The sequence below is a fragment of the Leptonotus elevatus genome, chromosome 3 (assembly GCF_054856555.1).
Source record: "Leptonotus elevatus isolate MCC_2025b chromosome 3, RoL_Lele_1.0, whole genome shotgun sequence".
NCBI lineage: Eukaryota > Metazoa > Chordata > Actinopteri > Syngnathiformes > Syngnathidae > Leptonotus > Leptonotus elevatus.
In genome coordinates, this window is record NC_141241.1 from 19,557,016 (window position 1) to 19,571,568 (window position 14,553).

General features: G+C 37.0%; 1 protein-coding gene across 6 annotated transcripts in view; it reads left to right on the forward strand.

Moving 5' to 3' along the window:
- Positions 1-14,553, forward strand: part of pde8a (phosphodiesterase 8A) — a 63,671-nt gene that overhangs the window by 39,550 nt on the left and 9,568 nt on the right. For 4 of the 6 annotated variants that reach the window (XM_086071301.1, XM_086071304.1, XM_086071299.1 and 1 more), the window contains exons 5-17: positions 967-1,021; positions 1,294-1,382; positions 1,870-1,948; positions 2,689-2,832; positions 4,207-4,295; positions 5,669-5,720; positions 5,806-5,848; positions 7,730-7,807; positions 7,968-8,038; positions 9,481-9,645; positions 12,946-12,994; positions 13,136-13,271; positions 13,357-13,555. In XM_086071301.1, coding sequence (XP_085927427.1) covers positions 967-1,021; positions 1,294-1,382; positions 1,870-1,948; positions 2,689-2,832; positions 4,207-4,295; positions 5,669-5,720; positions 5,806-5,848; positions 7,730-7,807; positions 7,968-8,038; positions 9,481-9,645; positions 12,946-12,994; positions 13,136-13,271; positions 13,357-13,555 — 1,249 coding nt within the window. The remainder of the gene's footprint in view (positions 1-966; positions 1,022-1,293; positions 1,383-1,869; positions 1,949-2,688; positions 2,833-4,206; positions 4,296-5,668; positions 5,721-5,805; positions 5,849-7,729; positions 7,808-7,967; positions 8,039-9,480; positions 9,646-12,945; positions 12,995-13,135; positions 13,272-13,356; positions 13,556-14,553) is intronic. The other 2 variants (XM_086071302.1, XM_086071300.1) reach the window with 1 other exon arrangement.

A 14,553-nucleotide genomic window follows, 5' to 3' on the forward strand; every position in this document is an offset into this window, starting at 1 on the left:
ATGATAAAAACTCCACAAAAATTAGATTTTAAGGAGGAAGTAACTGGTTAAATTATTTAGTGTTATAATCACTTAAGTGTGACACAAACATTGGCATCAACAAGGATGAGATAATTTTAATTCAATAATTGTAAATATAAATTCAAAAGATTCTGAATTGTCTGAAATCATTCACTTGCTGCCATTTTCACTGAAGCAACCTATAAAAATCTACCAAAAGAAAGATTAGAGTCTCTTCTTTCACCAGGAAAATAAGTATATTTCTATCTGTTTCCGTTTTGCAGCAATTAGCATTTGAATATAGCTATTTGCAACATGGCCCTGGTTGATCTCTTATACTCTTCTGCTACCTGGTGGATTTGTAATAACTACATTGCTTCAAACATTGTCTTCAGTTCTGAGGCTGCATCAAAGCCTGTATGCTCTAGAATAAAAAATATATATTAAAAAAAAAAATTTGGGAGCATAGTCATATTTAAAATAGAACGTATTTATACGTTTTGGGGACCAAATGAGTTAAAGTACAATAAGTCAGGTCTTTCAAAAATGTAAGAAAATACTTTAAAATTAATGTGAACAGTAAATGTCAAGAAAACAGTAAGATACAAAAAAAACAAAAAAACTCGGCCTTTAAAATTCTATTTTCTTATAAATGTATGGTAATAAAGAGATATTAAAATAATCGATTCATCGTTTTATGAATCAATATCAGGCTCGAAAAGGAAAATCTATTCAATATTGATTATTTGATTATTTTTAAACCCAGCCCTATAATAAATCATTTATAGTACTATTATCATGATATTAAATAGTATATTATTGAGTCTGTCATCGATGAATTCAAACTAATACAGTGTCCCCCAAATATTATTTTATTGTATGTTATTCATATACAGTCATACTAAATAAACAAATATATCGTATATTCAGTTGCGTGCTCAGTTGTTGACGTGTTCTCTTTTGAAGGCCAGACAGGGAGGAAGCCTCTTTGATGCCTCTGATCAACGCTGGCTTTAATAGGGTGAGAAGCATTGTGGGTTTGTGTATGTCCTCCACCTATATTTGTTATGGCGAAATCTTTTCATACCCCTTCTGTCAACACTATGTATAAGGCACGGTTATAGATGGTCAATCTTTCTTTGCTCAGGAGACACAGGCATAGAAATTCCTGTACCAGATTGTGGCTTTGTGGTTTTGAACTGCACAATTACATATAAAATGACAATACCATAAATCCCGTTTAAAAATGGAACTTTCTGGTCATTTTTTGTGCTGTTGATCCCTGACCCCCAGAGATATGTGGAGAATGCCAATATGATGGCCTGCTATAATGAGCTGCTGCAGCTGGAGCATGGAGAGGTTCTCGCACAGTTCAAACTGAGGTGAGTTGTGCAACTTTTGGTTTAGTTTACGCAAAAATATAATGTTGCTGGGGTGGGGGTGGGGGTTGAGGATATCTTGTTACTCTACACTGAAAGTCAGGGAGATTCATGCTTTTGGGCAAAATTTCAGGATGAGCCTACAATTTACTCTGACCTTTAGTGGTGACCTTAATTTGACCTTCCTTATACTTTTGAATGCACATCTGTTTCGTGTTTCAGTACTTTTTGCACAACTCGCTGTTCCTTTACTAAGGTGCTGAAAGGAAAAATTCACAACATGGCAGACAGAATTGTATAAAAATGTCTTGGTTAGATGAACAAATGAGACGGATTGGCAACAAAGGTGTCTAGCCTAACCTCTAATTGGATATCTAATTAAGGGGGGAGGGGGGGTTACATTATATTTCCCTTTTTACGTAGATGCTAGCAGGTCATTTAGTTCACAAGGTAACAATTAATAATTGTTCTCTCTTGCCATCTGTACAAGGGCTGGAAATGCTATTTTCACAGCTCTAGAACAAAGTCAAGAGGCCATTGAGATCACTTCTGAAGATCAAGTCATTCAGGTGAGTTTCATGAACTTTGTTGTGATGCAATTATTTTATCACTGTTGCTGTCTCGTGAGCATTAGCTGTGGTGACTTCTGAATAATCTGTATTCTACTAGAATAAAAAAAAAAAGTCCCACCATAACAGTTAAAATGTACTTGGGTTGAATTGTTAACAAAGACACATCCCAGATATAAGAGGGTGTGCACACTTGCGCAAACACATTTTCTGAATTGTTTATTTTTACTTTCCCTCTTGAAAAGTTTTTTTTTTTTTTATTCCATTGAGTTGTACAGATTATTGGTCACATTAATTGTGAAACGTTTTTTAAATGATTTATCTCGCTTTCATTTTTTATACCACAAAAAAATCTGGCATTTGAACAGGGGTGTCTGGACTTTTCATATATGCAATCTATTCTACTCAAGTGACATTTCTACAAAATCAGAATTTTAGCAGGGCAGACAATCAGCTTACAAATTTGGTCTATGTAGTGATGTGTTGTTCAAATTCTTATTATACTCACAATACTTGTCACTTTCATTTGTGCAATTCACATAATTCACACTTAATATACATATTTCATACATTCTAACATATTCCATACACACTAACCCTCACTGGACTTTTAATATCCCTGCACTATCGAATAGAACATTTAAAAAATGTGTTTACACCAAGATAATTCATTTATTTAAAAAAATACTTTTCCCCGAATTCTTCCATTAGCAAGCCTCACTCTGATCTTTCCTTCACAGTATGTGAATCCTGCCTATGAGTCCATTATGGGCTACCAACAAGGTGAGCTCATAGGGAAGGAAATAATAGAAGTGCCTAAAAGTGAGAAGAATAAGCCCGATCTCCTTGAAACAATAAACTCCTGCATCCGGAAAGGGAAGGTAATAAGCATCTAATCATCCATAATTTGCATCGTGTATTTATTTACTGTAACTTTGTTGGTAGAGATGCTGTTTGAATGGGTAATTGCAGAATTAGTGGACAATAGACACCATTAGGGTGTGGGGTGTGTGGGTGTGTGTGTGTGTGTGGGGGGGGTAATATTTTGTACTTAAAAAAATAATAATCAAGAAACACATTTAAAAAATCATCATTTACATTTTGGCGCAACCCTGTCACAGACGCATCTGAAAAATATTTGAAGAAGAATGCTGAATAAATCCTCTCCAATTAAATAGTCAAATCTAATTTGAACACCAATTTGATTTTAATATTAGATTATTACAATGCTAACGTCAGACTTTTTGCTCAATAGCACATGCTAGCTGTGTTAGCACTTAGCAGCTATGCTAACTTGTCAAGGACAGACAGGTTTTCTGATAATATGATCAACAGGGTTGCATTGGTTTGTGATACACTCCAATAAAGCTGAAAACATATAGAAAAAAGAGTAAAAGAAAAGAAAAAAAAGAGCACACTTACTTATCAGTAGGTCTATCCTTGGTCAGCGCATTGACCTCGATGACGCCATTTATGCTGAGTCATGTCGGACATGTATTTGTGTTGATGAACAACTTCAGAGCATAATTACTAGCTAGTGTTTCCAATATGTCTGATCAACAATTGCAAGGAAGAAATATCAACAACAACAAAAGATTTAAAATGAATAGTATCTGTTATTTGATTTGGATGTTAGTCGTCAAATGGACGAGATGAGAAAGATGACGTTGGAATTTGGTATTTAAAATAATCCTACAATTACTTTTTACTATAATTTACACAAGTGCATAATTCTGTATTTTGTTATGGATTATTTGACATTTCAGGAAGGGGTCAGAAAATGTCCACCAGTTCTGGAATGAACACTTGAACGTAATGTGATTGTTGTTGCATTTTGAGAAATGCCACATACACGCAGTGTGCGCAGTCATTCTGCGCTACCGGTCACGCAGTTGCTGTCTTTCATGTAGCCGAGACCAGCAGCTGATGGCCGTGCTGTAATCTTACTACACAGAGAGCAAAGGTCAGTCTCGGAGCTGCAAACAGCAGGACAGCTCTTTTTAAGCCACAGCAGTCTGTAGGTGGAGAGGGAAGGGACATGCGTAGGGTGGACATGAAACGGGTTTTCTGGACTCCAGGAGTTCCCTTAAAAAGCAACTTGGTGCTCTCCGAAATACTTTGAGCCACCGTTTTAACCTAACCTGTCCTGTATCACGCTGTCCTTGAGCCGTTACCCACCTCGAGGAAAGAAATGATTCAGTAGATCTAATTTCAGCATTTCTCATAGTTTGTATGCTTGTGTATTGATGTTTTTCTAGGAGTGGCAGGGGATTTATTATGCCAAAAAGAAGAATGGAGACAGCATCCAGCAAAATGTGAAGATCACACCTGTAATTGGACAGGGAGGGTGAGTGGCAGCATGCTGAATGTACAATTGCACTTTATGAATGACTATACAGTGAACCTCTGTTTATCGGGGAGGATGTGTTTCAGACCCATCTACAATATCTGCAATATAGAAGCAGCAAAAATATTAAAACAAACTTTTTAAAACACTTTTTAAATGATTCCATGATCCCTGCTTTTACTCTTGCTCGCAGTTCTCCAAATAAAAGGCAACGTGTGCTTCAAGCTGTTTATTTTTCACTCCTTGGTGAAATTGACTGCGAAAGGAACATACGAAAAAGCAGAAAGCACCAATTCACAAGAGAAATATCTCAAGCAGGTAAAGAACCACATTCCTCGTACGTCATAGAAAACCAACGGAATCCCACATGAGCAAAAACATGGCAACGGAGTCAAGGAAAAACTCCCTCTAAGGAGGAAACCTCGAACAGACCCCGGGCAGGCCCTGTGGGGCGACCGTCTGTCTCGGTCCGTTTGAGATTGAGGGACCGAATAGAGCAACAGAGACTCGAGGGGCTCACTAACTGGGCAGGGACTAGAGAACAATGGGCACAACAACAACCATATAAACAACAGTAGGTCCACCTTCAAATAATGCTACTTTAACACATCACAGTAAATTTTGGAGAGGACATTTTATTCTAAAAAGACCCGTTTTGGTCCCACTCTAAGCAGAGTCAAATTTACACTTGGAAGAGAGTAAAATATTCAGAGTAAATTTTACTCAATGTAAATTTTGTAGTTGAGGAAGTTACACAAGGGTTGAGCAACAAACTCACCACCTTCAGCTTGGGGCCACTCTACCACCTGAGCTATGCCACTCCTACTCCCTTGCTAACCAAAAGGAGACCAAAAACCTGGTCTCTTGGTGTTACGAAGATTCCAGCTGACACAGGTGATATACTAACACACAGTAGGAGCTGCGTGGCTCAGGGAGTCTCCCAACCTGAAGTTGTGGGTTTGTTCCTCAACCCTTGAGTGACTTTACTTAAAAATAAATAAATAAATAAACTAGTCAAATGTAGTCAAAATCTACTTAGAATATCTTTTACTAGGTTTTTTCATGTGCAAATTCGTACACACTAAAAATGCTTTCATTAAAATTTACTCTTTTTAGAGTGAAATGCACTCTGTACAAACAGCATGAAAGAATACTCACAGGCATGTAATGAATTTTAAAATACAAAATGGGGTAGTCCTGAGAAGGAATCTCCATTCATAAAAAAAAAAAAAATAAAAATAAAAAGAAAGCTTACAAATCCGCGATGTAGCAGTGGCACGAATGATGAACCGCAGTAAACAGGGGAGCACTGTATATCAATTATGTTCCTTTGTATATATTAAGTACTAACAATAAGCTTTCGCTCTTTGCAGAAAAATTAGACATTACGTGTCTATCAACAGGCCTTTAAATGATAATAATAAGGTGAGATGAGATTGCAGCTTTGCCGAATAGTTCATGAATAAAAGTGCGTGATCTACCATTTTTGCTTCTCCATGTGTCTATACAGACTGATAAATCAAGCGAACGAGTGCAAGCAGAGTCACAAACAGGTAATATCATCTTGAGCTCTCATCTCTCTGCTGCATGAAAACGAGGACTTCTCCGTTGACCTCTCTCTGCTTTTAGAAGTGCAGTCTTATGACAGATTTCGCAAATCAGTCCAAAAGACAGTGGAGTCGTGCAGATTTGAGTGTTCGAGGCACTCTCCCAGGGGCAATTATCAGCAATTAGTGCGGGATGTTCTTTCCATGACAACATCGTCACAATTTTGTTTTGTTAGCAGGAAACGCAAGGTTGATTTGCCTTGTTAGGGATTCCATGTCTGGAAAAGAAAAAAAGAAAAGGTTTTTTCGTTTTTCATTGAATTGAGCAGGGCCCACGCCATAACAGAACATTTCATCATTCTGCAGCTGCTTCAATCAATCAAAAAAGATTGTCGTTTCTTTTCATGTTTTATGCTAGTCATAATCTGTGAATGTATCAGATGATGTCATGGCTATAAAATAACAGTTTAGAAGAGTTCATGCCTCTTTCAGGCAGTGTTTATATGTCAAGGATACACACACACACCACACACAACATTACGTACACTTTTCTTGTGTTTTGTGTTCTTTGTACTGTACACCGCATCATACAACAAAATGAAATGTGTAGAAAGTTGGAAATGTACGGAAGCGTATTGCATTCCCTTGAAGAAAAAAAAGTCCTGTTTTTCTGATTAATTAGAGCTTGTTTTTTTTGTTTTTTTTTCTGTTTTTCTGAGTAATTTCCCCCTGTTATAAAATAATAATTTTTCAGTTTTTCTGAATATATTTTTTTAATGTTTTCGGATTTTTTTTTTTTTAAAGGGTTTGCCCTCAGAGATTAGAGAAAAAAACACAATACAGTATACTCAGTCCTTTATTGAGAGCCAGTAAGTAAGTAAACATGACCATCTTATTGCATATGGAAGTATGCGGGAAAGTGTCCACTTCCGCTATTGGCGAGTCTGCAACAAGTCACTTGGAGTTCAGAGGGGGGAAAAAATTTAATATTTTTTTTTTAAATAATTTTTTTCCCCGTTTTTCTGAGTAATTTTTCCTCCTGTTTTTCTGAATAATTGTTTTCAGTCTGTTTTTCGGAATATTTTTTTGACAAAAACAAATTCAGAAAAACAGGAGTTGGTTGTTGTTGTTTTTCAAGTGAACGCAATATGCTTCCGTATAAATTTTAATTTTTTAATTTTTTTAAATTTATTGCTATATAAGGTGTAGATGTAAGATACAACATGCGTTTATTGTCTTGCAGTTGTAGCATACCATGACCTATCCCTACTCCCAAATACAAACAAATAACAAAAATTGATCATTACAATTAAATATAATTAGAATAATTAAAAACAAACAGGGCACTTTTAATGTATTATTTGAAGGAGGAAAAAACTCTCATCCAGAAAGGACGATATCACATCAAGCAAGCAAAAAAAAACAGGCAGAAACATAAAGGCAAGCATTTGAGCAGTAATTACAGTTGATTTTAACTTATCCTGGGAATTGTTTTAGAGCTAAATTATTTTTATTTAATAATTATTATTTTATTTTATTTTTTACGCACCTCGGCTTGCGCACTTTTCATCTTTGCGTATTCTCCAGTTCAGACTTCTTCTGACATACCCACCATGCGTATCCTGGGAATGAGTGCCCAAACACCAGAAAGGTGTGATTCTTTGAAATCCGAGGCTGGCTGTAAATCATGACGTATGGAATTTTCCTGTGGCTTGTGAATGCACACTTCAAAGACGAATTAAGTGAACTTGAAGATTGTACTAATACTGTGCAGGATGCCTAACTAAGAAGGTTTCAATGGGTCTCTACAGTCAATGTCGGGGGGGGGGGGGGGGGGTTAGAGCATGTGTTTGTGCATGTTGACTTAAGACGTTCTCATCTCCCTAGACATCCAATCCAGTAAGCACAAAGACCGGAGGAAAGGCTCTCTGGATGTGAGATCCACAACGTCTCGGGGGAGCGACGGTGAGAGTGATGGATGGAAACTAACACGCTTATGAAACCTCCCCAGTTGTCTATTTGTATTATGTGTTGATTAGGAACACACAAACTCACTCATTAGAAAGTAAGGGGTGAATCATAAAAGTTAGTAATATCATAACTAGTTTTATTCTTCTTTTGGCAGGGAGCTCACAGCGACGGCACTCCTCAATGGCCCGAATCCACTCCATGACGATTGAGGCTCCCATCACTAAGGTAGTGCCTCAGACTCAGTCATATGATCACCAGTGTGTGCAGATGCTTCGAATCTCATGACAACGCTGCGATTATAAAAACCACTGCCACCGCCATGGGCCCTTTTTGTACGTCCACCAGAAATAGATCCAATTTTCTAGAGGCCACGCAAGCATGTCAAGAGGGGATGGAGATAAAATGCTACATTTCATGCACAAGAAAGCATGCCGCACCAGGCTGACCTGCTGCTTCTGTGCTTGATGTAGTCTGAAGGATGGAAGGAAAGAGAGAAAGACTCCAGGGATGGGTCATATGACATACTACAGTTTATCTGCTGTATCGTTTGACTGTGTAGGCAGCCCCTGTGGGCGTCATCCTCTCCAGAATAAAGCAGTTGGATATTAGCCTACTACTGTGCGTGTGTGTGAGTGTGTGTGTGTGTGTGTGGCGTGGGTGCGCCTAATGTAAGATTCAAATCTTACATTGGTTTCCTATGCTTCAAATTAAAGCAGTCATCCACGAAGCCAGGATGATTAATTTCCTTATAGACACTTTTGATCATTCCACTTTTCAGCTTTTTAGTCAACACAAAAATACTTTAGTATACCTGTATGTGTGTGACTTTCAGCTCAATTATACTTCATAATTGTGGGAATGCTGAAGCAATATCAACTTTTCCCCATGAATTTTCAATGGGACTGACATTGAAATTTGAAAGTTCCACGTTGCACGCTCACTTTCACGCATACAACTGATCATCATTGCCAGGGGTCAGATGCTGCTCGGTGGCACAGTTGCTAACCAGGAGGTCGCGGGTTCAAATCCCACATCCATCTGTACATTGCAAATATATCCATGGCCGTTATGCTAAGTGATATACAGTACATGTATACCAACTGACTATTATATCATGAAATGGATTATAATTTCTCTGAAATGATTAAACGCATGTTAGCTTTCAGCATCAGATGATACTTTTCAAAAATAAATTAGCCATGAATTTGAACAAGTCAAGTTAGATCAGTGCTGAGAGCAATTGCCTCCCACCACGGAGAACCTGGGTTCAAACCCCACTTTGTCCACATTTTAGTACATTTGATGGTTCGATACCAATTGACTATCATATCAGGAAATGGATTGTAGTTTCTCTGAAATGAATAAATCCCACCTTAGACAGATTGCAGTTAAAGTATTTTTTATTTGTCATTCAACTACAATTAAAAATGTGTAATTTCCACATAAATGATCTTCCAATTTACTTCATAAGCACATGCATTCAAATCTTAGCATTAAGCTAATAGCTTTCAGCATTCCCACACAATTTCTGCAGGTATTTACACTTTATCTAGTTCACTTGTATTATTGTTTTTTTGTTTTTCAATTTTACAATGAAATGCTATTTTCCTTATAAAAAAAAAAAAGCCAATTCAATTCATTTTAATGTTATTAATTTCATCCTCCAGGTCATAAACATCATCAATGCAGCACAGGAGAGCAGCCCCATGCCTGTGGCAGAGGCCTTAGACCGGGTACTTGAGATCCTAAGGACCACAGAGCTCTACTCCCCACAGCTGGGCACAAAGGACGAAGACCCCCATACGAATGACCTTGTTGGAGGACTGATGACTGTAAGTGCTGCTCCTGTAGACCAAACAAGATTGAAATTACAAATGTGTTTTCTCCCAAACTGAGAAGACTACATCTTCTGAAGAAGTGATGTCGCCGTACACTACACGATACTATACATAAAGAACATAACCTTTATTTACTTATTACAAAAGACCATTGTCAAAAATGGATCCCTGTTTGACGGCAGTTAGCCTGAAATGAGATAACTGCCATGTTAGTTTGATTTAACTCATCCCGAGTATGTGGGATTTTGATGCGTCTGCGTAACAGTGGACCTCATTTACAAACAGTGCATATATTTGACACCCAAATCTGTGATTCATCATTATGTTCTTGCGTGAATTTGTTCTTACTCAGGCTATGATAAGAAGGATCTGTTTAAAAAAAATAAAATAAAATGTGGATCACATCTTTTACCCGTTTGGGCAATTTAATTTTTTCTTTTTTTTTGTAAATACATTGATTATTTTTATAGTCGCCATGTAGGTATGTTATTTTTACGACCTTTGTCATGTCATTTATTTATTTTTTCCTGAAAAGTGATGGTTTTGGAGGTACAAGGTGTCAGGACCATGAATTCACTAAAAGGCCAAGTTTCCTACAGTATCATAGCAGCCAAGTGTTTATCCTGCGGACAGAGATCGGGTCGTTCTTGTTCTCCTCCTGTTTCCTTGTGTTTCTGGTCTGACGTCATTAGCTCTTCCAACATATGCAAAATAAATAAGTAAATAAATAAATGGCCGGTGCGCAGGTGTCATGAATCCAACAGTGATTTTGCATATACACTGAACTTGTATGCAGAGTATTTCTGTGCATTTATTATTGAATGAGGCCCTTTGTGTAATGTGTATAAAACTTGGAACAGCACACCAAAAAACTCCTCTGGTAGAAGGCAACACCAATTGCAACAGTGCGCTGAAATCACCCAGATGCAAGGAGAAAAAAAAAAATCATAGTAAATGATATGGCATGACTCCTTCTTGTGATTGTCTACAAGTCAGCTCTTCGACCTGAAGCCCCAAATTTTATTTTGTAAGTAGATATATCTTAATCCTTTTTGTTTCTGGCGTTTCATAAAAGTTTAGTTTAGTGTAAAAAATTGGTGATTCCCATCACCTCATTTTACCTCCACCTCCTTTATGCCACAATAAACGCAGTAAGATGCCTTAACATGGTATTTAATGATGCAAAAACAACAGCCGCAGTTGATCTCAGGTGTGATAAATCAGATTGCATGTGCTAAATTAATAAATTTGAATCCACTCCTCCCAATATTTTTGTACATTTTGCCCAGCTTTGTGCAAATAAACCTTTTGTTTCTTTACAATGGGCCATTGCCAATTCCAGGGCTGGCGAGCAAATGACAGCATTTTCAAAAGTTTTTGCACATCTGACTTCATGAAAATAGTTTCGACAAGGTTGACGTCTGTATGTGGAGGCTGAAGGGAAAAAAAACGTCATTGTGGATTGAGGCACAGAGCAACCCAGAGAGAGAGTCATTGAGGAACATTACCAGAAAGTGATGGTGAAGTTCAAAAGTAGGCCAAGCGCCAAGTTGGCAGTCTTGGCAACAACCCCACAGGAAGTGTTAGATTGTCCTTTGTGCTCCTGGAGGCTGAAGAGTAAAGCCCGCCCTCTCTTCCACTCACCAAATCCTCCCCCTCCTCTCTCTCTGTCCCTGCACAGTAACGCTCACATGTACCTCTTCTCTCTCGCTCGTGCAGGCTTGGAAACATCCTGTTCTTCTTTGGATCAGATGAATAAGCGTGACTCTACTCAGAAATGTACAATGTGGATTCATAAGGGGATGGGAGGGGTTACACGTACATTTCCCCCTCCCTGTAAAAGATGTGGTTTGAGAATGGGGCAGATAAAAAAATTAATAAAAAAAAAGGATATAAATTCATGATCATGAATGGATGGATTATATATTCATTTATAGGCGGTTATATTAGAATAAGGTGTGCTCGATGTCATATCATCTGTTGCAGTAAGTCTGAACTCGAAGGACCCAGCGAACATTTCGAGAGGAGTTGTCATTTTTCTGATGAGAAAGTCTTAAAATAGCTAGTGTGTACAGAGGTAGTGCCACCACAAGACAATGCTCAGGTCAAGGATGATCTGGTCTCCTCTTCCTTTTTCACTTGTTAAGTAAACATTTCATTCGCCAGCACACTTAGGCCTAAAATATACAGACTATATATCAGTAGGCCTTTTAATAACCATACCTGGCATGAGGTTGATTTTTTTTTTGTTTATATATATATATATATATATATATATATATATATATATATATATATATATAATCACATACAATATCTTGAGGACATAGTTTAGGTACCAGAATGGTATTTTAAGTCAGACATTGCTGTAATATAGAAGTTCGGTACAGTTGCTGTGTACACATTTACATTTAAAGACTCTATAAAGTCAACTAAGAGATTTGTTTCTGACTACGTTATGTATGTTAGAAGACAATTGCTGGAAACGTAGAAAAGCTGACAACTATGTTGGCTAGTATTCACTTGTCGAGATATACATTTTAAACCTTTTTCACAATTTGTTTTCTTGATTTTTGAGATGTGGCTGAAACGGGGCCGCTTTAGAGCGTTAAATAGATGTAGTGCTAGATGAAATAGCATCCAGTTTCTATGTTGTAGTAGGCCAGTGGTATTTGATTAACATTTGACAGTTGAGTGGCGCCCCAACAGTATTTGAAAACAAAGAGAATGACTCGATTATTCATGATTTGAAGGCTTTTTTTTTTTTATATCGTGCGATTTTCTTTATCATTCAACTTTGGAAGGGTTGTTCATAATAATTTTAAAAGACATATTTATTCACACTTTGCAGCATAGTATAGAAAAGTGATTGCATTCCTATGTTAGCATAAACTAGAATTCTGGGACTTGAGGTGTATTGAAAATCAATGTTTGCACCACTGATATACTCCACTTGCAAAGATTCTGTTCTAGTATTAAAAATTAAAATATATATATGAAAAATCTATGCCTAGGTTGCCTCCTTTCTAGTTGTTGTAATGTTACAAAACAAATAAAGCTTTGTGCCTTAAATATTTCAACTTCTCTTTTTTCGTTAATACAGCTTGTTATCAAAGAGGGGATACGATAGTCAGTATGTAATCTGTTCATTTATGTAACCGTACATGACAAGTGTAAATTGAAGAAGTTCCACTTTCCCTGTAAAAAGTAAAAAGTTCCCACTCAAATTATCATATTAATTGTGCATAGTGTCCATGTTGGCTAATTTAGTCTCTTTTTTTTTATCGTTTGCAGGATGGTTTACGCAGATTGTCAGGAAACGAATACATCTTTTCTGCAAAACGTGAGTTGCAATCTGTTTGTTATTAAATAATCAAATGTGATTTGGAGGAGAGGTCATTTTTTGTTTTGAATATGTTTTCCTGTTCAAAACACAAGAGCAGTCAATATACTTTTCTTTTTTTTTGTCTTCCTTGTCATTTAGAGCCCCATCACATCCCCAGTCACCTGGCCACTCCTCTTTCCCTAAACGACATCCCCCCTCGTATAGCTCAGACCATGGAGAGTGAGGACTCTTGGGACTTTGACGTTTTCAACTTAGAAGCTGCAACCATGAAACGGTGAGGCAACTGTTTTTATTTTCTGACCTTGTGTCTAATGCAGAGAAATCATCAAATATTGTCATGCTGGATTTCCTCCTTCCAGGCCTTTGACCTTCTTGGGTTTAAAAATATTCTCCCGCTTTGGGGTTTGTGAGTACCTCAACTGCCCCGAGGCCACTTTGCGCTCCTGGCTGCAAGTGATTGAAGCCAACTACCACTCCAGTAACTCCTACCACAACTCTTCCCATGCGGCCGACGTCCTGCACGCCACCGCATATTTTCTGTGCAAGGAGAGAGTCAAGGTACATTCACAAACCATGCAGAGACCAATACTGATAATATATCTTTGCTGAGATCAAATGTAAGAGCAAGTATCTAAAATTCTGTCTTTACAAAGATAATAATACTAAGTTTTGATTGACGCTGTCAGAGTGGTTAAGTGTTGGTTTAACAATATGTTTACTAGTATCTGTCTGTCTGTCTGTCTAGCTCTCTATCTATCTAGCTCTATCTATCTAGCTCTCTCACTCTATCTATCTCTCTATCTCTATCGCTCTATCTATTTCATTCATTTGTAAAAGAAAAAAGACAATATAAAGTAAAAGAAATGAAAGGGGGCAGAAAGAAGTAAAACTTGTTTTTTCTCCCCCTGATCAACGAAAAAAAAAACAGTGTTCCTTCGACATCCATATTTCTACAACTGAAAATCATAAATCTGATTTACTAATATTTATAGACAGTTAGCATTGAACCACTTCATAATGTTCTTAAACTCTTTCTCTATTACTTGTAATACAGTATATCATTTTTTCCTGGCATGAAATGAAGTGGTGTCATCTGCAAACAAAATACATTTAAACAATTTTGAAATGGTTGTAATATCATTCACATAAAGAAGAAAAAGTACTGGCCCCAGAATTGATCCCTGGGGCACCCCACAAGTTACATAACTGTGTTTTGATTGACTACTATTGAATTCAACATATTGTTTTCTATTTTTTAAATACTAGTAGGTAGTACTGTATTTGTTAAATTATAGAATGCAATTTGTATATGTTGTATTAATGACAAAGAGCTCACGCTGAACTGAAATGCTTTGGGATTAATTGAATTGTAATGTATTAGAATGTGAAAAATATGTGAAAGATGCATAAATGAATATTTGGTTTGAATCAGCAAAGTAATATGAAAAGAGCAGAACAGTAAAAAAAATGGTAGACTATGGCATAATTAATAGAGAATATTGTTGCTTTTGTATAGGGTCTAATTTGGTAGTGTAGGTGCACGTAATGGCTTACAA